This window comes from Carya illinoinensis, chromosome 13, assembly GCF_018687715.1.
Source record: "Carya illinoinensis cultivar Pawnee chromosome 13, C.illinoinensisPawnee_v1, whole genome shotgun sequence".
NCBI lineage: Eukaryota > Viridiplantae > Streptophyta > Magnoliopsida > Fagales > Juglandaceae > Carya > Carya illinoinensis.
The window spans coordinates 3,392,773-3,417,338 of record NC_056764.1 but is presented as its reverse complement, the minus strand read 5'-3'; the positions used below and the strand labels follow the sequence as shown (position 1 = coordinate 3,417,338).

The 24,566-nt window shown below is 35.3% G+C and overlaps 3 protein-coding genes and 1 non-coding gene across 4 annotated transcripts; 2 read left to right on the top strand and 2 right to left on the bottom strand.

The window, feature by feature from the left end:
- Positions 1-120: 120 nt before the first annotated feature.
- LOC122291836 (methionine aminopeptidase 1A-like) lies at positions 121-8,334 on the bottom strand. The gene is made up of 16 exons (XM_043099846.1): positions 8,054-8,334; positions 7,571-7,621; positions 7,069-7,254; positions 6,083-6,158; positions 5,677-5,724; positions 5,517-5,561; positions 4,817-4,916; positions 3,519-3,570; positions 3,378-3,419; positions 2,893-2,954; positions 2,704-2,802; positions 1,994-2,067; positions 1,826-1,895; positions 1,556-1,621; positions 1,386-1,474; positions 121-396 (listed from the first exon to the last, which is right to left on the bottom strand). Exons 1-16 carry the CDS (start codon positions 8,116-8,118, stop codon positions 319-321), a joined length of 1,203 nt encoding a protein of 400 aa, XP_042955780.1. The 5' UTR covers positions 8,119-8,334; the 3' UTR covers positions 121-318.
- Positions 8,335-8,443: 109 nt separating this feature from the next.
- TRNAR-CCU lies at positions 8,444-8,516 on the top strand. Its single transcript has one exon. It is a non-coding gene; the product is annotated as a tRNA-Arg (tRNA).
- Positions 8,517-16,439: 7,923 nt separating this feature from the next.
- Positions 16,440-19,943, top strand: LOC122291835 (pectinesterase 2-like). The gene is made up of 2 exons (XM_043099845.1): positions 16,440-17,449; positions 19,035-19,943. Exons 1-2 carry the CDS (start codon positions 16,594-16,596, stop codon positions 19,721-19,723), a joined length of 1,545 nt encoding a protein of 514 aa, XP_042955779.1. The 5' UTR covers positions 16,440-16,593; the 3' UTR covers positions 19,724-19,943.
- A 1,964-nt stretch (positions 19,944-21,907) lies between these two features.
- On the bottom strand, positions 21,908-24,014 carry LOC122291330 (plasmodesmata-located protein 8-like). The gene is made up of 3 exons (XM_043099009.1): positions 23,110-24,014; positions 22,179-22,286; positions 21,908-22,079 (listed from the first exon to the last, which is right to left on the bottom strand). The coding sequence occupies exons 1-3, from the start codon at positions 23,855-23,857 to the stop codon at positions 22,075-22,077; spliced, it is 861 nt and encodes a 286-aa protein (XP_042954943.1). The 5' UTR covers positions 23,858-24,014; the 3' UTR covers positions 21,908-22,074.
- Positions 24,015-24,566: the final 552 nt, after the last annotated feature.

Genomic DNA, 24,566 nt, shown 5'->3' with positions numbered 1-24,566 from the left:
TTTGTCCATCCAATGGACTTTTGTCCATGCCAGAGAGGTTCGAGTTAGAAAACTAAGATTAAAACATTGGGATTTATTATGTATATAGAAAATAAAAAAGGGCAAAAAGGGTCATCAAAATGGAAACACCAAAGCACACTTCTGCACCTTTTGCATTAATTTAAGGTATTTATGCAGTCAGTCGCAAACATCACTAGCGAAAAAGTAAAAAGTAATATGTCCTCAATGATGTGCGATAGTTTAGGGATGGTGTCATTGGGAGATGATTCGCTTGTATTCTATCCACTATCTGGCTTCACCAGAGACAATCACCCGATGTTATGCATTTAGCCAAGGAAACACACGGGGGGAGGAAGGCAATCGCGCCGTTAGAACCTCGACTCCAGTCTGTGTCACCTAAAGGAGGATAACAAGCAAAGTAAATATCGTCTGCTAAATCAAACACCAAGCTGTTATGTCTGGTCAATATCTTAAGCGAGGTTCAAGCATAAATCAGGTCATAAACATCAATACAGAGACTATGGTGAATGGTGATTTATCTACATACGCAACAATTTTATTTTATTTTATTTTTTATTTTTTTTAAGAAATACTGATCTAAATCCTAAGTTTTATCATCACCAATCATATTATATGCCACATGCTAGTGATTACCATTTAAGTATCTGACGTATAAAACCATGTACGTGTGACAAAGGATGACGTGATTTTAGGTGAATAATAGCATTGCACTTTTTATTATTATTATTATTATTTTATATTCTAATCACGGCATGTATAGTATTGAATATTCATGTAATTCCTTGATATGCGCAGAGGTTAATCAAATTTATACTCAAATCATAGAAACAATGTTGAAAATTAAGCTAGGTAGTGCGGGAGATCAAGCTAACTACAAATGATCAATCACTGGAATATTCCAGGCTAATTTTTCAAGAGTTTGCATCAGCCATCGGCCATGGACATGTTAACATCCTACCGTGTAAACACTAACACATTTTGTCTCATCTTCCTAGCATTTCTGAGTTTGAGAGTTCAACCGAAACAAAGGAATTGATTTACAAACTTAAACTACGGCCTCTGAAGGATTCTTGTGAGTGGTTCCTAAGATGAACGACTGACTTCAGAAGAAGTCAAGAATATCAGACAATAAGTATAAATTATCAAAGATCATGTTCAACAGGTGTGCATTTTCTAAAAGAGGGTGAGAGGTCATGGAGAAATATGGGCAGCGCACCCAAATCGAAATGATAAGACTGTGGTCTGGTAGCAGTCTCAGATTATATGCTTCGAGAACCACTTCAAACCAATTACAGTAACTCAGACCAACTCAACCCTCCAACAAAAAATAACAATGCCAAAAGAAGCTGGAAATGTGGAGTTACCAAAAGGGTGTGCTCAAACTGGGCACTGCGTTTGCCATCAGCAGTGACGGCAGTCCATCCATCAGGCCACATCCGATCACGCCAAACCCCTATTCAGAACAGTTATTGAGAGGTCACTAGCAGATAAATAATCAATTCAACTAGTACACATTTATATAATATGCAAATACCAGCATTGATCATTGGTTCAATTGTAAAGGTTTGTCCAGCCTTCATCACACCAACAGCTTTATTTCCTGCTTGCGTTAAGGTCACTGATGCATGAATGAGGCAAGCAAAAAGTAATAGAACTTTTTTCACAGTATTATCAAGGAGTGCACTTGTTATGCTCCACCATTTGATAAGTAGTTATGCTCCACCATTAATTTCCCATGAAAAAATGAAGTGATTTAATACTATAAAAATGCTGGGCTTAAAAGCCACAGCTTAAATTAGGATACGTCCATAGTGTGGAATATTGGGTGCACAATGAAAGAGCTCTCCAATACCATGACCACAATATGATTTTACCTACTTGCACAACAGAAGTAGAGAAGAATTTCCAAAGACCATCAGTCATACGATAGAAAGAAAGATGCTTACAATTGCAGATCAGTATTAAACATTACCACAGAAAACCCTGACATCGAAGAATGACGATTAATGACCTCCCCAATTTCACGGAATCGAACTCCAGGTTTCACTGAATTTGACCAAAAAAAAAACACAAAACAAATTTTATATTTCAAGTCCTTAAAACTCAATACAAGATTGAAAGTCTTCAAATTATACTACAATAAATTCTGCAAATTTCAGATAAAACAGGAAGATATCAATAAAGCATGATTGTGACATATTGACACTCTGCAAACCAGAGGAATATCCAGAATAAGGACAATTTGCATTATCCCATCCATAGAACTGATCTGCCAGTGAGTCGGAAGTGACTCATGTATACTCCCTGTGTACTTGGGCTTTGCCTACTTCAACAAATAAAACTTCTTGATTACCTATAAAAAAAATAAAAAATCGAAGACAAAGTGATCTGCCGGTGCAATGCACAAGTGGGGCAGATATTATTGTGAAAAATTACAAGCTTAACTTTGACCCACAAATGGTTAAAGGTGGCAATGTCAAAGTATAAATAAATAAACTTTTAAACACGTCATCAGAGTCTGCACAGTGCCACCAAAATGGGAGAAGCTAACCAATACTGGTCAGTGCATCGTGCAATGGTTTCAATTACTAGGGTCACCAACCAAAACAGCACTATAAACTCAATCATCAGAAAGGTCACATACAGTTCAGAGATCACTTAACTGACATTTCCAGCACATACCAATAGATATTGCTTTCTCCAAGCACTCATATGTACACCGGACCAGCCGTTGAGAATCTTCATCAACATTCCCCACAAAGTACGTTTCATTGAGATCACCTACATGATGAATCAACCATTGGTTAAATAAGGAGCTTCTTTGGCATTTGGCAATATAGAAATTCATAATACGAGTAAAAAGCTTCATACCATGAACACCTTTGTAGTAAACAGTCACATCCACATTGACAATATCACCATCCTCTAATGTTCTGCAGTAAATAAAATAGTATCTGGTGAGGAAAGTTTTCTTCAGGATTAATCTTGACGTTTATAGATACTGAAAACAAAAATATTAACTTGCAGAACTCATTATATTAACATAATCATGGCTCATTAGATCACACAAAAGGAAAGTATAGGCAAAAGCCCAGTTCTCGGATCCAATTAGAATCACTCTGAATGGAATAGAAAATGAGGTGACTTATAACATGTAGCCCATAACTGAAATCCTAGAAGTTATCACTGCTGACTAGAAGCTCTAAACCTTTAGTTGTTGGACTACTTAAATTATCGAGAATAGTGTTCAAACTTTGGTTTGGAGAGAATGGCAGAGTTAACAATGTACATGAAGTTACTCATGACTAAAAAAGGATAATAACCCAATTTTTTTAAGGAATTGGTTTGACATTTACCTAGCATCTGGAATTCCATGGCAAATTACTTCATTAACTGACCTGCAATAAAGAGACAGGTTGAAGCAAATATACCTGATCAATACCATACGATCTTAAGAAAAGTTTTTTGAAAAAAAAAGTACACATAGAAGTACCTACGTGCAGCAAGACTTGGGGAAGAAATGATAATTGAGAGGAGATGGATATCCTCCTGCATTGAAGCAGAATTTCAAGAAACCACAATTTATTAATTATAGGCTAGAAATGCATGTTGCCATGATCTAGAACTCAAAAAAGCTGAAGATACAGCATCACCAATAGCCATGTAAATAAACAAATCACATTAAGGCATATGGTTTAACATGATTAACAGAGTATAAGAAAGAATAGCTACCCTCAGTTTCTCTTTAGAATCTTGCCTTAATATATATTTCTCCAAACGTGCATAAAAAAAACCCTTTAAAGTGGTACAAGTACAGTCTTTCTTCTAATCCAAAACACCATAGAAAATAACTTCATGGAAACCAATAAGCACCCCGATGGTTAATCAAGAAATGAAATGAAAACTTTTTTTGATCAGTGATTTAGAAATGAACACTGACAAGAATATGGCAGACGCAAGCAGATATCAGTGTCTAACACAGATCAAATGCACTGACACAGCATCATGTGTCACGGTACCCCATGAAAACCACAGTTTACTATAAGTGGACCAGTATGGCAACTGGACTAAGTAATATACACAATTTTCTGGTTTGCTACAACTAAAATATAAGACAAGCAAGAAAACAAGTTAAAACCAGGAAAAAATCAGTAAAATTGATGGGTTTCGCATAACACCCCTCCAAGACCCATTGGCTCAACCAATTCTAGAGAGCAAGTTACATGCATAAGTGTTTCAAAGGTTCAAATGTTTGCTGCCACCATGTATTAAACCCATTTCCGTTACTATGGCAATGACTGCAATACCATTAGGAAATCATTTTTTTGTTCCTTTCTATCAAAACTTTTATACTCATGCCAATTTTTTCTCCCCCCCCCCCCCCCTCCCTTTTCTTATCATAGATACATTTGTTTTAAGAGACAAACAAGTTTACGGTACTCTCGTCATGTGGAATCTAGGCCATTACAGATCCTTATTCCCCTTGATTCCTCAAAAATAAAGATTTAAAATCCTATCCAAACCTCAGTTTTTGTAAAAAAATCAAAACTACTGTGCCCATGCATTAAGAGATGTATCATCACTAAATCAACCCACTTGGTCATATATTGCACGCCTAAATGTAAAATTTGATTCAAGAGTTTAAAAAAGGAATAAAATTCTCTCTCTTATGAACTCCATGTGTGATGAATTTGTGCCTTTTGCGCTTATCAAAAAAGATTAATCACTTCCAAAGAAAACGGGAATAAGACTTAGTAAGTAGTTCCATATATTCTGGAGAATGGAAAACCCATACCAGCTGCAATAGTTGCATCATGAACCACACGATCGATCTCATCCGTTGTCACGCCAGGTCGAATTACATGAGCAGCTGCATCCAGAACTTCCCTTGCAATCTGAAAGTAATGGTTGTAAAACAGGAACTTCAGAATCTATGCCAATGAACAGAACTTACTAAATTTACCCCTGTTCCATCCCAAACATTGCCTAAGCAGTACCAAAAAAAATGTAGACAACTACAAGAAGGAGAATTATTATTTTCACAGAAAATATTGAATTTGTGTTTTCAATATAGGCTCTTTAATTATTTTTACTCAAACCATCGAGCATACTCTAACTATCCAAAAACAAAGCATCGACCATACTCACAGATAGAATCAGCAACAGAAGAAACCCAAGGGAAAATAAAAAATAAAAAATGAAGCTTTTGAACAATGATTTCAAGACTTTTTGCAAAAATCATCTTCCTAGGATAGCCTTAGATGAGCCAGTGTTACCAGATTCACTATCCTGCCCTCTGCAAAACACTGGACATCATGCGACACCACTGTACCATGAGTAAAAGCATGCAGCATAATATGTTACTATATGTGCATACAGTCAGCAAGTAATGCATAATTGAAGGAAGACCACAGATGAAAGAATGACAAGTCATACAATAATTGCTTGAATTATAGAACCTGTTCTTATAACATAAACTTACAAATGCAACTTACTCTGCAAGTCTCTCTCATTCTCTCAATTTGATCCACGGTTTTGATCTTCAAAACAAATACATCAATTAGAAAGAGGAATAGAAAAAAGGAAAAACAAAAAAAAAGAGGCCCAAATTATAGCCACAACTAGACAACACTGAAAGAGTGAGTACACGTGTACCTCAACAACATGCTGCAGATCACTATTGGGCTCAATTTTTGGGATACCCTACAAGTTAGAAGGCAAGGAAAGTCGCATTATAACTTCATCAGACACCATAGATGTGTGAGAGATCAACAGAGCGGACTGTTCCTCGGAACTTCTTTTTTTTTTTTTTTTTTTTTTTTTCCCGGTCGGTGACTGTTCCTCAGAACTTTTGTGAGAAGAGAACAACAACACATAGCTTAAGCATATTTCTTTTTTGATAAGTCAGTAAAGACAATGTCCATTTAAAATTTTTCAGCATATCCATTTTTGTTGATAAAAAATGTATTAGTGACAGAACAGAACACACGTATATAGAGACTGATATAGACATGTCAAATAACAAATGATTCCAATTACAGAACAAGTAAAAATAACTCACATCAACTGCCCAGTCAGGATGCTTAATATGGGCTGGTACAGCACGTCTACCAGCTATTGGATATGGCCTTAGTGTCCTGCATAAGAACAGATAGAAATCATGGTTTGACAATAAAAAGAAATTAATATGCAAAGCGTACTACAACAGGCATCGTGAAAATGATAGAAGCTAGAAGAAAAAATTTTGATTGGTACTGGGTGTCTGAGAACAAAGCTCCAACTAATCCCAGGGTGCACAAGCTCTCAGCAACAAGTTTGCCGCAAGCGCACCTCAGATAATTCAAGGGGAAGTTTCCCCAATTCTAATGGCCTCTAGAAATTGTTTGCACCTAAGAGGATTTGAACCTTAAACCTAGAGGGAGCATACCACCAGGACTAAGGCCCTGAGCACTTGAGCCAACCCCTAGGGGTTAAAGTTAGAAAAAATTGTACTTACTAAAAAAAACGTATACTCATAAAATATATTAGGGTGGGCAAGTCCACTGACTACCAAAAGGTTCATAATAAGAACACGGCCCCAATAAAAGGTTAGCTCCTAGCTGGTTCTTCCCCTATTCAAGATTTTTTTTGCTGCAGGCATACTTTTCCATCTTCAACCAATCTCACATGATGGCACAATTTTCTATAATTCTATGCTTTTTTCCCCAGCTATTATTAATAGGGCAGATGGTTGATATGAGTCCTAATATTTTACATCAATCAAGGAAATCTTATGTCTATTTCTAATATCGCATTTGTAGCCCTGAACATTTGTACAAAAGATTTTCATCATTGAATAGGAGAGAACCCCACCCCCCCAAAAAATAAAAATCAAAATAAAAAATTATGAATAGGAAGAGGAGAATGAGGCGACTTAGGAATGTACCAAAGGTCCTGCAGAGACCAAAAAAGAAGAAATATCTAAATTAAAACCATCAGACATAAATGTCTGACTACATAAGGGTAAGATATGTCAATATGAAGGCAGCAAAAATCCTTGAGTAATACCCAGTCCAATCAAAATGGGGAAGTTTTGGTGTTCGAGCCTGTCCTTTCTTCAAGCAATATAGCCAACCTTCATTAAGTAAGTCTGAATTTTGTTCATGCGGAGTACCTGTCCCAAGTGAGGACAGCTTTGCCTTCAAATGCACTGATTTATGAGAGCTCCAAGAAGCCTTGAAACAATCCTGAGTGCTGTCAAGAAATAAATCATATGAGAACTGGAAAAAAAAAAAAAGCATAGTTCACTCCAAATTTCAAAGGCCAAATACAATTGAAGTTGTCATCCAAAGCCCAATGTGCGGACTATGATGAAAGAAGTGAAAAAGAAATAATTCTCCTTGTGTCCACACGGTATGTATAAAATCTAGTACACATAATGTGTTCTGGAAATATCTCCTTGATAGCCTAGCGCACGAACTATTCTGCCTGTTTCCTCAAGCAGTAAGATCAAATACATAATGCATATATTTGTCCAATTAATAACACGAAGCAGGGAAAGATTACAAACCAGAAAGAAGCACCTTCACGAGGAAGCTTTAATTCCATGCACTTGGGACACCTACAAACGAAACAAATTGGATCCTAGACAGTGAGGCGAACATCCAACAACATCAAGAAAATTAATAGACCGTCCTAAATCAGCTCTGGTACAGCCATGAAGCTAACGTTGAGCAAAAAGTTCGTGCGTTATGTGTGCAAATAGCTTGCTTTTCAAGTTTCTCTACGTATTTTCTTCAGCACTACCATAAAAACCACAAACGGATAAGTTTCAATCAATTTTTAGACTTTTTCATTAACATCCTCACTTTATATCAATTCTATCTAATAACAGTAATTCAGCGAAATACTTATTTTTTCGATAGGTAATTCAGCTAAATAATTATTATAGCAATAGAATCACATTTGCTCAAGAAAGAGAAAGAGAGAGAGAAAGAGATCATTTTTAATCTTTTTTCAGTTGAGTAAACAGAAAAGCGAAAAATAAACATACTGAAGATGCGCAGGGTTGCCACATCGAGCGCAGGAGAGAGTAGGAGTAGTAGTCGTCTCCGCCATCGAGCAATGAATTTCCAAATTACAGTGGTTTTATGATTACCAGTAGAAAAGACGCAGAGTATTTGATCAGATGTATGACTTGAAGTACCAAAGTCGCAGAGAACCGTACGATACGTTGATGAAAACGGCCAAAAGCTTAGATTTTCACAGTTACAGAGGGACAGAAAGAGGGAGAGGGCTAGGGTTCTTTCTGAAGAAAGAGAGAGGGAAAAGCAAGGGGTTTCAATATTTATAGTTAATTTTCTGTTCAAAGATAAATTTTATTTGGGTTGGTGACGTAAAAATTGTAAAAATATTTAAAATAACTTAGTATTGTAAAAGACCAGCGCCTGTAGCTCAGTGGATAGAGCGTCTGTTTCCTAAGCAGAAAGTCGTAGGTTCGACCCCTACCTGGCGCGCTCTTCATTTGTTAGAGTAGTTCTATACAGATTCACAATTTTACATAAAAAGGAGTCGTTTTCCAGATTATCAATTTACCACATTGCGGGCTAAACATGAGTATAGATGCTAAAGTTAGAACAGCCTGAATTGGGCTTGTGCTGGGGCTTCAAAGTAAGTGAGAATGTCTTACATTGGGCCAGCCGGGTTATGTTTAAAATAAACTTTTATTCGAATTTTTCATCCTTATAATAAAAGAATAAACTGATGAAAATAAAAACTAATATAGAGAGAATTTGACTCATTACTTGGGAACAAAAGAAATGGAGAAATAGCTCTGCAACTTTCCATTGGGTCATGCATAATTTCTGACATTCGGTAAGGTTTGGGTTGGATGTAGGCTTTTTCTTGGTACGGTTTGTTATGGCTCAATCCAAGAGGCCCAAGAACAAAAGCCCAACTCACCACCTTTAGATTAATGATCTTCTTATTCCCTTTGATAGAATAAATTAAGAATTAAATTAATCTATTCCCCTCAAGAAACGTAATTAGTAATTTAACATAGTATCATAACAAAATATTTTAGCTCAAGTCTTGACTCCTTGTGTTATTTCCATTTTAATTAAATATTTTGTTAACTAAAGAGAATTTAACTTGATAATATATGTCTCTATCGGGTAGAATCAACACGTAATTGTTTAACATTTTTTTTTAAAAGGAAAATATACATAACAGTTAAATTACTAAATTGATTGATACTAAATGTATACGATTATATTACATAAATATCATAAAGCCAAGTACTTTCAAAATTTTAGTTTAGATATTTATAAATAATTGAGGTGTTAACTTTTAAAGAATCCATATTGTTGTTGATAGGCATGATGAAAGCTGATTTTTCATGCCATCGTGGGGGGGGGGGGGATTGATGTGGCGGCCTGGCCGGGAAACGTAAACCAATTAGGAACTTCAAGATAAAGCGTTAAAAGTCAAAACACAATATATAGTTGTTGGTGACCTACTGCATGCATCCATGGTTTTGATTCTCGAATGTTGGTTTAAAGTCCAAAGGCCAAACCAAATTAAGTTAAGGTCTCTAGTTTTAATAGCAGTCAATAAGGCGAAAGGTCCTGGTCGTATATATATAACAATATTGACGATGTGATCATGATCGGAGCGATGATGTTCGATCTTTAACTTTAAATATTCCTCGTGATCTTTTTCTGGCTTTTAATGATAATGTCCGTTTCCATTACGTCAAAGCTGTCTTCGGGTCAAAATTAACTAACATCAGATAGAAGTGAATTTCCATATTTGTTTATATTGTCGTTAATACACACACATATATATATAATATTATATATGAGAGCTTTTAGCTACATACACAAATAGATCCTACACATTGACGTGGCATACCATCGGTGCGTCATGCATCCCTTTTCTTTTCTTTTTTTCTCTCACTTTTTCCCCCTTCTCCCCGATGACTCTTCCCTTTTTTTCCTCCCTATGTCTCTCTCCCCCTCCCCTTTCCCAACTCCTTACCACCATTGCTGTCGAAGCTTCTTTGCCCCTTATCGACGTCACTACCACACCCCTCACTTTCCTTGCCGACGTCGCCTTTCACTATTACCTCCATCATCGTCATCGCTGTTGCTGCCCCCCTCACTGTCATTGCCACTAACTGACACCTCTGTCAATATCTCTTCTCTCGATCAAGCTAAGGGGTTGAGAGTGAGAGAGAGAACACAAAGAAAAAGAAGAAGGGGGGGATGTGGCATTGATAGTGTGTTGCATCAGTGTGCCTGTGACATATTCCTTTTATATTTATAGTATTTTTCTATATATATATTCAATGTTGAGGGGATTGAAAGACCATATTGGATGTGAATATTTTTTGTGGGCTTTAAGCTGCTTAAGGAATAGGGTAAATCAAAATAATTAATGAGCCGAAGTCAAGAGATTATATCATTAAAACCCCTGGAAAATACTGGTAATTCAATCAAAATAATGTAATATTCTAGTTTTTGAGGGATGTACATGCAGGCCAAGGTATTTCTATTTTATTAACAAATAAAGAATATATATATATATATATATATATTGGCCGGACTTATAATTTTGACGTTACACGATTTGTGTTAATTAAATTAAATTTTAAAATGAATGCATGTTTTTTCTGAAATTGGACTTCCCAAGAGTTTTTCCCCCCCCTGAAGGAAATGATAATTTTTGGTACTATTATTTTGTTCAATTATCATTGCTATATATATTTTGAACAATGTTATGGTGCACACCAAATGTGCATCCCAAATATGCACACCGGCGTAAATGAGTTTTTTTTTTTCTAATTTTTTTTAAGCATTCTTAATTATTACAAAAATAAAATAAAATATAAATATAAATTCACTAATAGTCATTTTTTTAATAATTAAAAAAATAAAAATATATGAATGGGCATATATATTTAGGAGTCATACTATCATTTTACATATATTTAATTTATCCAAACAAAAAAAATTAATCACATCTATATAACCTTGATGATAAGATAAGATAATGACAATTAGCTTAATTTATTAATTTAGCATGACTAATTTTTCTAGTCCTTTGGGCAACCTTATTTTAGTTTCAGAAAATTAAGGATCGATCGATTATGGATGCGTAGAATTCCACACAATCGAATGGACAGCCAATAGCAGAATGGCTAATCAGATAGACACGAATAATTGCTGATTATTCATGCAGCTTTCAAGTCAAATTTTCAATGGAATTAGTTATTATTTTCCAATACCATTGCCAAGTGGTTCGGCCTTATGTTCAACCAAGCCGGCCGGTTAAGGTTTCCCACTGGCAATATTTATGTGCAAATACACATTTAATTTTATCGAACATCATTTTCTTTGATTGTTAATTATATATAAGTACTTATAGCTATCCCTACACAATTAATTATAATAACTTGATTTTTAAGTTTATAATATTATATTCCAACTTATTTTTGTACGTTTTAATTTTTGTTTTTAGAATCTTATACTAATATATTATATGATACTAATTAATTAAGTGATCGACATTCATTTTGTTTGACCTTTTCATACCGGCTTCTATAGTTTTATGTGTACGAGATAGGTTAGGCATGCGTGCATGGAATTGGGCGTTCTCTGACAGTCCCACAGAACCACGTGTACACCTTATTGTATACGTGTTGCCTACAAACGTAGTACTTTTTTTCTTTCCGAATAATGTGACCTTTTTTTTTTTCCCTAACACGGGGAATACAAAATTGCTAAGAAGTTTGGTTGGTTAAAAGTTTTGAGAATTTTTCAGATTTTTGAAAAAATCAAATATTTATTTTGTACTAGATTTGTGAAAGTGAATAGGAAATTAAATATTAAAAACTGTTTATATAAAAACTCTTTTGAGATGTTTATTGTGTTTGAGTTTGTGAATTTTTTTTAAATATTGCTAAATTTACAAAAGAATTATATAAAAATAATCTCATTAATTGGTATGGTTTTATCTGATCCGTTAGATTTATTTTATAATAAAAATTATTTTATAATCTGACAAATCAGATCAAATCATGTCAGTTTGTGAGATTATTTTTATATAATCCATTTGTGCCGATTATAATATTTTCGATCTTTTTAGTTATGAAAGATGGTATGGATTTAGTTCTTATGATGAATCCGTACCTAAGCATATAATTTAGATGATTTTTTTCTTTGAGAAAGATAGAATTTTTTGGTAGGTAAAAGCCTAAAGGTGTACTTGGAATAAAATTGAAATGGTTTGCACGAGATAAACCTGCACGGCCGAGTTCCAACTAAACCAAAGTCTAGCGCATACATTCTTTTGTTGACCGATGACGTTTCGAGCATTTCAATTACTCTTCAAGATAACGTAAAGGATTACTTCAGTTAATTATTTTCTCTTATTTTTTCTTTCTTTTAGTTTTTGGGGGAGGTTGGAATTATATTCAAATGTTGCAGAACATAAACGAGTCATTTAAAAAAAACCATAAACGTACGACTCATGGAGTTCTTTTTTTTCTTGGTTTAGAATAGAATCATGACTGCATGATTATAATAAAAAGGAGTAATTGTGATGAATTATTAACGATTCGTTTTAATAAAAAAATGATCAATTTCGTAACATATAACATCGCGCAGCACAAAACTCGATCGTGATAATCACGAACTGATAACCATGCAAATAGCTCCAAGGCAAGCCCTAGCTAGGTTTGGCCACCTGATTTTCAAATATTACTATAACGTAATGCATACATATTATTACTAATCAAACGTACAGCGTTAATTGACAAGTGGAATTCTAGTTAGGTAGGCCTGCATTCTTATTGAATGAGTTAGCAAATTTAGAAATAGTCAAGCTGTTTGAACTTTGAAACATGATTTTGATAAAAATCAACTTTTTTATTTAGTCGACTATAAATGAAGCAAACATATATATATATATATATAGTATGTTCCTTCCGTTTCATAATATGCGTGTCTGATACTTAACTCTTTGTGATCAGTGGATAGGAATTAATTCATATTAATGTCGATCAGGATGTCATAAAAAATTGTATGTATTAATGTTTTGGACAGTTTTTAGCCACTAATTAATTAATTAGAACACGTACGACGTTGCCACATGAATGTAGATCTAACTACCAAAGCTAAGTATTTAGGATTTTCTTTGACAATTATATATATCTACGTACACTAGATTTCATGATCATCGATTTTTTTTTTTAAATTTTTAAAACCGACAATTTAGAAATAATTGTACTAGAGATTGAGGAATATATATATATATATAGCACTAATAAGAACGTGGCAACTACCTAGAAAAGTACGAAGGAAGACATTAGAGAAAAAACTGACTCATGATGCAGTCAAAGACAAATTTAGACTCTGTTCCTACGAAGAGTCGAAGACACCGTCGATCTGTTGGAGAATTTTGAAAGGAGTACTACTTCTACTTCCGATGTTCAAGTCTGAAGTTTAATTTCAATTCTTGCCAGATCATCATGTTCTTTAATTCATAAATATATATATATATATATATCTTAAATATCTATAGATTGATACATGAATTACTTATTAAATCTGTGTCTTGATCCATGCACTTAATTAGCGTTGTTTCAAAAGGATCAGTTTAATTCTTTGTCAATAAATTATACAAAAAAATACGTAAAAATAACTACACATAAAATTTTTGCTATATATATATATAAATATATATAACAAATGCTAGATATATATGATGATAGAACGTCCGCCTAAGCTCACCTAAGGAAAATTATATATATAGATAATTGTAGTTGAATTCTAATATGAATTTACTGGGGCAGATACGTACACTTACGTACGAAACAGTTCAATCATCTAATTATATATATAGAAGTTGTTCATAATTATTAGTCTCAAAGTCGTTTGAAAGGGGTTAAAAAAAAAAAGAGAGAATATTTTTATTTTTCTTTTTATTTCTTCATTGAAAAAACAAGGTCAAGGTAATTTTCATAATCCAATTAATACATGATGACCGTGTCATCCCGAATTGTACATTCCTTATCGACCCCTACCTATACGTAACCGTGCTTAATATTTAAGATGATCATGACTATCATGTCTTTATCGGTGTGTGGCATTAATTTAACCTCATGCAGATGGTTGTTTATAACTGGTGACATCTAATAATAAAATAAGTCTATAGTTTTACATATATTAAACTTTGAATACCGCCACGTGCCCCACCATTGGACTTTCCAGCCATCGATATGTTGATCGGAAGGAAAAAATTGTCAAAAAGGGTAGCGCACAGATGTTAGTACCCGTTAAATCCAGGTGCCGCCGTGCCAAGGTGAGTCCCATGTTGTCACGTGTGGTACCATCAGGAACATCGGTCTCGAATCTTTCAGATTCAACTACTTTTTCTCTGTCTAATGTGGCACGTGTGCCCCATGCGCATCCTCTTTAGCCGTGATCTCACGACCTAGTATGGCACGTGGCAGCAGCTCTTATAAGAGGATTTTATCTACGTACGGTACGTATAAAATGAAGATCCAATATAGCAAACAGTATTATCTGATTTTTTTTTTTGGCTCTCAAGGGAGACCTATATCATGTGTATATATATATATCCACTCCGAAGACATGCATGTGCATGTCCACGTGCTGACTTGATCGTTTGCTTTGTAGGATTAATCATCTCATCAACTGTACATCAGTACATTGGAGTCTAATTTGTTCGTGGGCCTGGCTAGCTAAAAGGATAATCGAGTCTTCATTAATAAACATTACCAAGGAATTTGAGTTTTTTTTTTTTTTTAACTTAATTTCATGTGTAATTTAAAAAAAAATTAAAAGTGCATGTATAATTATTGATATTTGAAGAATTATATATACAAGGCTGATCTTAGTCAAAGAAAATAAAAGGAATAGGCAGATAGAGTTGCTGGCCTATATTTATATAATGATAATAATGTTAATATAAAAAAACTAATTCTTACTTGTCTATGAGTCTTAATTAACCTAAGGGAATCATGAAATCGATCTGGATCTTGCCATGAATGGACCAAAGCCACCCAGTTCAACGTACGAAAGTTCAATAGAAAATTAGGGCCCTAACCATATATGGTTTAGACGCGCATCATGATCGGCCATCAGTGGTTGGTTTGATGTGACGATATATCTAATTCATGACTTGTATATATATAGAGATAATTCTAGAAATTGCAAATGGTCAAAGAGTTTCAGCTTTAAACTCATGTTTTAATTAATTTGGGGGAAAATACGATCTTTTTCAATTCATGAATCCAAAAGTCGTCTAGCTTTCGTTATAATTAGTTAATGATAATAAAAGTATTGATCTAGACCTAGTACTATTAATGGCCAAGCAATATTGCAGTAGTTTATAAATAAAAAAATAAAAAAAATTACTTAATTAACTAGGAATTAAGAAATATTATTTCGGTAAGTTGATGATCAGTTTATCCAAACGAGAATAAAGGAATTTATCTTAATCATAATATAAGATTATAGAATTCAGTTCACCTAGGAAGATAATGAAAAGATAATGAGAAATATAAATATTGAATAATCTATATATAATACCGGATGAAAATCCAGTAGTATTCGTGAGGCATGTTGACCAGTAGTGCGCAGTTCATAACACAGGCAGATTGTGCCTGCACTTCCTCCATCTATTGATATAACATACATCGATCCTATCTAATCCGGCACGCCAGCTAGCTAGCTATTCATGTTGCGTGTATATCTATGGGTCATCAGCAAGCTGTTTCATGCCTCCAACTCCATGTCACATAATTCTCAGGTCAACATATATAAAGTTAGAGACTTAAGAGTCAAAATTATTTATTATTATGATCGATGTTATTGATTCAGCTCATAAACATTAAAACGGTTAATTTCTAGCGTATGATTTTAATTTCCTTTCAGACGTACTGGCACATGATGCAAGTCCCACTGGGCCACACAGGTACGCGAGGGATGAGGGCAAACAAATTAATTAAAATTAATTAATTGGGATATATAAGCCGAAACAAAAATGTCACCACCACACAATCGATAAGATGATCAGCTATAGCTAGCTAGATCGAGGAAACGCAAGAAAGAATTATTTTCGGATCAACTGAAAATTAAAAATGCCCCACCCCCCCCCCCCCCCCCCCAAAAAAAATAATTAATGTTGCGTGCTATAATTAACGTGACGTTTTGAAAATATATAGAAATACTTAAGAAAAATAGGAAAAGATTAATACGGGAATTAATAACAAAGCGGTTGTGATCAATAATGCCACGGAGTATATACCGATGATCATATAGTAACCCGTGAGCTTATTTCAACGAATAATTCCTCGATCTGCATGTATGTCCACATTGTCCAGTACTACTACTCGATCTTCTATATAAGTAGCCCTTTGGGGGACATAGAGCCTACACCAACCCCCAAAATCCCTCTCCATATTGTTCCATTACTTAAGCACATCTATCTATTGTGTTTATTTAAACAATCCAACGCTAGCTACTGCCAAATCATATCACCTATCGAAAGGCCACCATTAATATTATGGCACTTCGAGTATTCGTGACACTTTTATTTTTGCCTCTTTTCCTCTGTCCAACAGTTTTTTCCTACTCTTCAGAAGATGTGAAAAAATGGTGCAGCCAAACCCCACACCCTCAGCCGTGTGAGTATTTCTTAACCCAAAATCTCGGCCACATCCCCATACATCAAAAGTCCGACTTTCTCAAGATTTCAAAGCAACTAGCCCTAGAACGTGCCCTCAAAGCCAAAAGTAACGTGCTTTCACTAGGCACCAAGTGCCGGAACGCTCTCGAAAAGGCTGCATGGAATGATTGTCTTGAGCTCTATGAGCACACCATTCTCCGGCTTAACAACACTGTAGACCCCGGCACCAAGTGCACTGAAACTGATGCTCAAACATGGCTCAGCACGGCTCTGACCAACCTCGAGACGTGCCGAGCCGGGTTCCTTGAGCTTGGGGTCTCCGACTATATCTTTCCCTTGATGTCCAACAATGTTTCCAAGTTAATCAGCAACGTTTTGGCTACCAACAATGTCCCGTATTCTGAGCCAGAGTATAAAGATGGGTTCCCAACTTGGGTCAAGGGCGGGGACCGAAAGCTTCTGCAATCTTCTTCGCCGGCATCTCAGGCCAACATCGTGGTGGCCAAAGATGGGTCGGGGAATTATCGGACGATACAGCAGGCGATAACCGCAGCGTCGAAGCGATCGGGAAGTGGGAGGTATGTGATATATGTGAAGCAAGGGACGTATAAAGAAAACGTTCAGATAAATCTGAACAACATTATGCTGGTGGGAGATGGCATAGGAAAGACCATAATCACAGGGAGCAAAAGTGTTGGCGGAGGTTCTACAACTTTCAACTCAGCCACTGTTGGTAAGCAAATTCAATTAAGTTACTTCGGTAATTAATTAATTAATTAATTAGAAGTTGTGTGCTGGATAATTTGGATTCGTCCTGGTCATGAAAATTTATGTAGTTTAAAGCTAATTGGGTATCACCTAAAATGTTAACGAGAGACGAAAGATGTGGAACTATAGATATGTTCAAAGAGATGAAAGCAACTCACGCAAGAAATTAAGCAGTTATTTTTTGGGATCACTACTAATTAAACCCGAAATTCTTAAATTAATTATTTGTTGACGACGCATGATTCTTTCAGGTCTCTGATACTCGCGAGGCCAGTTTTTTACGTGTTTAGGGTAGCTCTATTTTGCTAGCTAGCCAGGAATTAGGATTGGTTAGCTTATGATCATAATTATCTTGTTTTATTTTTGGGTACACGGTACGTATTTTGATCACCTTCGGATGATTTCTAGATTGGACAGAATGAAATTAATTTCATTATCTCACCGTGAAAATGGATTTTAGAATTTAACAGTATATACTTAGTTAAAGAATGGGGATCCACATAAATATAGTTTTGATCATATTTTATTAAGAGTTATTCTATTCTCAAATTGATTTAATTAATTTTTAAGATTTAAATTTTAAAATTTATCTTCTAAATCAAATTATGTCACTTAATTAGCAATCTTAAAATAGTAGTACTCTTTTATAAATTTACACCATACAATCATTTTTAAAGTTGAACATATTGGAATTATACATGACATCAATGTCTTAAAAATATTTCACAAAACTAAACTCACAAACTGACATGTTTTCATATATTACATTAGAACTATTTTACAATAAAAATAACTTTATAATTTAACATATTTATCATATCAAATTATATTAATTTATAAATTTATTTTGAGTAAATTTTTCGTTAAATCATTTTTCTTAAAATAATACCCAGTTGATGCATGTATAGTTGGTTGCACAAGACTAGAGGTCTTTCTTCGTAAAAAGACGGCAGCTTTAATTTATTGATTATTACCCTGCTGATTTTTCTTTATGGAATTCGACAGTTTACAATTTTTAATCATTTATAATTTAGGTAAATAAGGATGATGAGTAGAAAATTATCTGGGCAATAGATCATAGTAGAAAATTACTTTGAAGAAAATTATCTGGCCGGGCAATAGATCCTGGTATATGCAAGTGCTGTACATCTGTAATTGGTCAAAAAAGTCGAAGACGTGTCTAGCCATGCATGGCATCTAGAAAATGACAAGACTAACCCAGTTTGAACCCCTCTGTAGCTCATGGACCAGACAGTCTATATTTACAAATTAATTAATCTTGGATGGTCCTTTGGCAGCCAATAGGGTTCCATTAATCTGCTTTGAAGCCAGGAAAACCTATCGTTAAAAAATTGGTACAAGTAATCTATAGGTATGGCCCTCCTGTAGAAAGTTTCTAGGTTTGATTTTTGTGGCTTAAGATCAAGTGCAGTACTTATCTTAAATAGCCATCAGAGATTACTTTGTCTAAATCAAGATTTCGGGCTAAATTTAATTAACAATATATATCATTGGTTTGACATAAAAAAATGTTTGTTTGGAACTTGCAGCTGTCGTGGGAGACAACTTCATCGCCCGAGATATCACATTCCAGAATACTGCCGGAGCAGCAAATCATCAGGCCGTGGCTCTGCGTTCAGGGTCCGATTTGTCAGTATTTTACAAGTGCGGCTTTGAAGGGTATCAAGACACTCTCTATGTGCATTCCGAGAGGCAATTCTATAGGGAATGTGACATATATGGCACGGTGGACTTTATCTTTGGCAATGCAGCTGTTGTTCTGCAAAATTGCAACATTTATGCACGTTATCCTCCAAACAAGACCAACACCGTCACTGCACAAGGAAGGACAGATCCTAACCAAAACACTGGGATTTCCATTCACGCTAGCAGAGTCACGGCTGCTTCTGATTTAAAATCTTCACAAAGTTCTGTCAATACATACCTAGGGAGGCCATGGCAGGAGTATTCACGTACGGTGTTCATGAAAACGTACCTAGACAGTTTGATTGACCCTGCTGGATGGATGGAATGGAGCGGTGATTTTGCCCTCAAGACATTGTACTATGGGGAGTATGCCAACACAGGACCTGGCTCCTCGACCGCCAGTAGGGTCAATTGGCCTGGTTATCATGTCATTACTAGTGCATCCACAGCTGCCCAATTCACCGTCGCAAACTTCATCAGCGGTGGTTCTTGGTTGCCGGCTACCAACGTGCCTTACACGGCTGGTCTCTAGTTTATTTCTTTAAAAAGAAATTGTTATTGCCTTCAAATTATGAATTAATAATTTGAATTGGTTATTAAATGTACATTAATCTGCAATAGCCAGGTTGCTAGCTAGAGAGGTTCTACATGCATGATTGGTTCCTCCTGTGACAAATGCAGATTATTGTTGTGTCCAAAAACCAAAATAAGGAATATCATAAATTTGAGTGTATATATATATTAAATATTTACATCGTTGTGCCATATATTCAATCACAGCTAGAGTTTCATTTCATTTATTATAAGTAATAGCAAAGTGTTAATATATATATATATATACAAGTTGTAATCTTAATTAATTTTCGCCCTTTTTGATGAGGTCATGAATTTATAATAAGTTTCCAACTCGATTGAACCAGCTAGTGCCATGTTCAACGCGTTTCTTGCCTCCAACCATGTCCATCTTCTCATATCAACAGAACATATATAGATTAATTCAGTAATTATATATAGTCAAATTAAATTTTGTTTTTCATTCCAATAGAAAATAATTATATCAACAAATTGCTAATCAATATTGTACTATATATATATATATATAAAGTTTGTTGGCAGATGCTATTGATTCAGCTCACGCATGCATTGGTTTCTACTGTATCTCTCCTGGCCTTTCTGATCATGACGAGGAGAGATGGAGGCAAACAAATTAATTAGTAAATTAAAAATTGGAATAAGTTAGCTGAAATAAGATCAACACAAAAAATGTCACCACCACATAAGAACGATAAAGCGTACGTACTATAAAGTGACGTTTTGAGAATTTATGGAGTTCTTTATTATTTAAAAAAAACAGGACAGGAGCTGGTTATCAATTAGCCAGGGAATAACAAAAAGATGTGAGTCCTGCATGCATGCCACGTGGTACTATATATATGGTACCCATATTTTGACGACTTCAGCAGGATTTTTCATATACAAAAATTTGTGTAATTATTTTTGTGTATTTTTTTGTCTATTTTATTAATATGATTAATTAGATATTAAAAAAATTGATACAGTGAATTATATTAATAAAATATATAAAAAATATATAAAAATAACTATATATAATATTATTTAAACATATAATTTCTTCTATATATACTTAGTCTTTGGGAAACTTGATCAATCAAGGCTAAAGCCCACACAAATTAAAGCGCGCCCCAACATCGGGACGCACCGAGACGTACGGGTTCATTAAGCTTGGGGGTCATGGACAACATCTTGATGTCCAATTATGTTTTTGAGTTAATCCGCAACATTTTGATACCAACAGTTCCGTACGTATTCTGAAGCACCAGAGTATACAGATGGGTTCCCAACTTGGGTCAAGGGTGGGGACCGGAAACTCCTGCAATCTTCTTTGCCCAGAACTTGAGCCAACATCATGACGGGGAATTATGAGACGATACAGGAGGCGATAACCACACCGTCAAAGCGATCAGGAAGTGTGAGGTACTATATATGTGATATACGTGAAGCAGGGAACTTTACTAAGAAAACGTTGAGATAAAGCACAACTCTTCTATCGGCCCAAGCCTTCGCTCCTTGCCCAAGCTTTATTGAAATGATCTACTAAAAATTACAACGAATTTTTGTTGGAACGAGTCATCAAACCAGACGACCCATATCTTCTTGTTGGTTTCTGTGGAAAGCTCCGGTACAGATATTATTAGTCACTTTATATCTTCTTGTCTATTAAAAGATGACTCACTAGTCACTACAAAAAGAGTCCTCTTCGTATGTAGCTCTCGGAAATTTTAAATTGAAAGCAGCAGTGATCTCCTCATAAACAGTATTTTCATTAAAAAATTTCCTCTATTGTTTCTTTGGCCATGATATGAGCCTCTTCCCTCAATGGCAGATCTATATGATCGATCAAGCTTGATTATAACCAGATCAATGACACATGAAGAATACTCCTACGCCTGCAGAATTGCTCAACCCGGTATAAAACTTGGCTTCAGAAAATTATTAGTGGTTTAAAAACGTTATTATTTTATTATATTGAAAGGGACTGATGGGGCCATGGGGGTTTTGTTGGATAGCATGAAGGGAATGGAATCCGCAGCCGTTTCTTTAAGATGATGGAGCTTAGAGTACTGCTACTTCATGCCATTGCTTCTGGCCAGAAGATATATCTATATATATATATATATATATAACATCTATCATCTTTTGTGCAAAACAATTTTGTATGAAAATTGCAAGAAAAAGTACAATATTGACTAATAAGCTGTTACAAGATCAGTATCAGAACAAACATTTGCAAACCTTTCAAACCATGACCAGCTTCTACTTACGGATCATCAAAGGAATTAAGCTCATCTTCTATATATTTCCTTAACCTGTACATCAGATATAATATTTGTTGATCATTACCGTGATTTCATGAACAATTAAACTGATAATTATAAGTAACACATGTAAAAAGAAAATTTAATTACCCATTGTTCTTCGGCAAACTGAGAGAAGAACGATCAGAACGGCTACAGCTGCTAGTACGCCAACAATTATTGCTACTGTTTTTCCCACTTGATCCTCGTTAGAGGAATCTACAGAGGTGCTCAATGCAAAAGGTAGTGGGAATCAATACCATACATAAAGAGATGATAGAAGATTAGTCACGGCCGCAGTTACTATCATGATCACTCATGTTTCATAAAGCTTTCTTTCTAACCATTTTTTATATCGATTAAGTGCTACTTATATAATTTGTTTGATCCATTCCATAAGCACTGAGAATCTGAGGAAGATTGGAAGAATATAGTATCTTTCAGTACTTGGGTTGGAATGATTGTCCTGGAATCGCAGCTTATGATCTTTTTCTTCCATCATTTGATAAAATGATGGCACTAATTTGAATAAGCTTTGTCGCAAATTATATTGTGAATTAAGGGGGCCGGGAAATTCACTCATTGATAGTCTAATAATAGAATAATACCTTTTGCAACCAAAAGAATGGATTACTTTGATTGAAACAAAAAGAAAATTGAAGATATTGTTAAAAGCATAAAGATGAAAGCTGGGGGGTGTGGCACTCAGAATGGAGGTCGCCAAAAGCAACAGCTAGAGTACTAGTGCCCCTTAATTCTTTACTTTTAGAAAGATTACATTTTGACGATTGGATTTCAAAAAATAAAGATGTTTCCCTCTATCCGATAAAGAAAGAAAGAACTAAAGTGGTCAATATGCTTTGCGCTAAACTAAGGAATAATGCGAAAGGCTTGCAATGACCTAATTCGTGGCTCTAATTAATTACCAGGATAAAAGACAGCAAAAACTTCGATCTTTACTTTTTTTTTTATTATTATTTTGGCAAGGGAATACTGCAATTATTCCTGTTTAACAATATATGGAGAGAGAAATAAGTATTACCTGAAGCGGAATTATAGTAGCCAGATGCCCAGTACCGAGCATAACACTGCGCCAAAAACACGTCGGCCGCAGCAGCTGATCCACATACATTCTTCAACTTTCCAATAGCATCCGCAAGGCAAGAAGCGCAATCAGTTGGATTCAAATCCCCCGCACACTGCGCAAAACCTTGTACTAATCCTGAACTGCTGACTCGAAAGCCAATTGCCCCTTGCAAGTCGGCAAGAACATCATCTCTACGCCTAAAGAACTCAACATCATTGCTTACACTTTTACTACACTTAGTATGCGTAAGACTTGTGTCAAGCTTCCCCAAGAAATCAACATGCTCATATCTTACGTAGCAGCCCTCGAGTTGCAAAGAAGCGCCAAAAGAATATGGGCAGACTAATCCTATTTGATTAGCTGCACTTTCAATGCATTTAGAACAGTCAAAAATCTTCAAATCTCCCCTGCACTGGTATAAGCCATATATGGTACCTTCCGGGGAGGTAGAGCTTCCATTTCCTAGAGCGAAGCTGTTGTAAGACATTTGAGAAGACGAGCTGACAACCGATGTTAGAAAAGAGTTGAGGTTTCCTTCAAAGGGTGAATTGGGTTGGGATTTTTCTTGAGAACAACCGGCATAGATGAACACGTTGATGGGATATTCATGGCTACTAAGACAAGATAAGAGAGAGAAAAGAGAAGAAATTTTCAGAGCCAAGATGGATTGGCGAGTGGAGTATAACTGAAGCCTTCTCAACATTTTTTCAGTTGTTTTGTTTTTTTCCTAATCTGGTCTGCCTTCTTTTGTTTTTGTTCTGCTTTGGTGGTGAATGGTGATTGTGAGAGAGCCGAGAGAGTGGTTGCTTTTTGGTTTTTCTTGAAATCTATAGCGGAGCATTTCCTATTAAGAAAAGGACCCAGCCAGTTGTTCTTCATGGACCCCATATATTCATATAGTAGCAGCATCTTTTCTATATATGCATTCTACTTTCTCCCGAGTTTTAGTCATAAAGATTATCGACCACGTACAACACTACTTTTAACTTTGGCCAGGAAATCGATATGGCCTTGGATGATTTGAATTGCTAGGTGGTTGTAGACACGGCTATTCAACTGGTTTTGGTAGATGCCAGCCTCCTTTATGTCAAAAGTAAAAGGCGAGATCAGTCCGTTTATGCTAATTGGAAGTTGGGCAAATGCTCTCGTACAAGCCATGAAATGACGAGATGGCTTTCGCTTTGGAAAAACAAGAACAGGTGTAAGGTGTCATGAATCAAATTAAAGTGTGCCTAAGCAAACACATACAGTACGTAATTCAGTCATTAATATATATTACAAAGATGTCACTTCTGCTGCAAATAAGAAATGGAATTTATAACCCCCCGCCGCCCAACATAAGATAAAAGCGATATTGAGAACCAAGCTTGGGAACAAAGTTTTCATCGGGAAGATTATGGTGACCCAGCTCG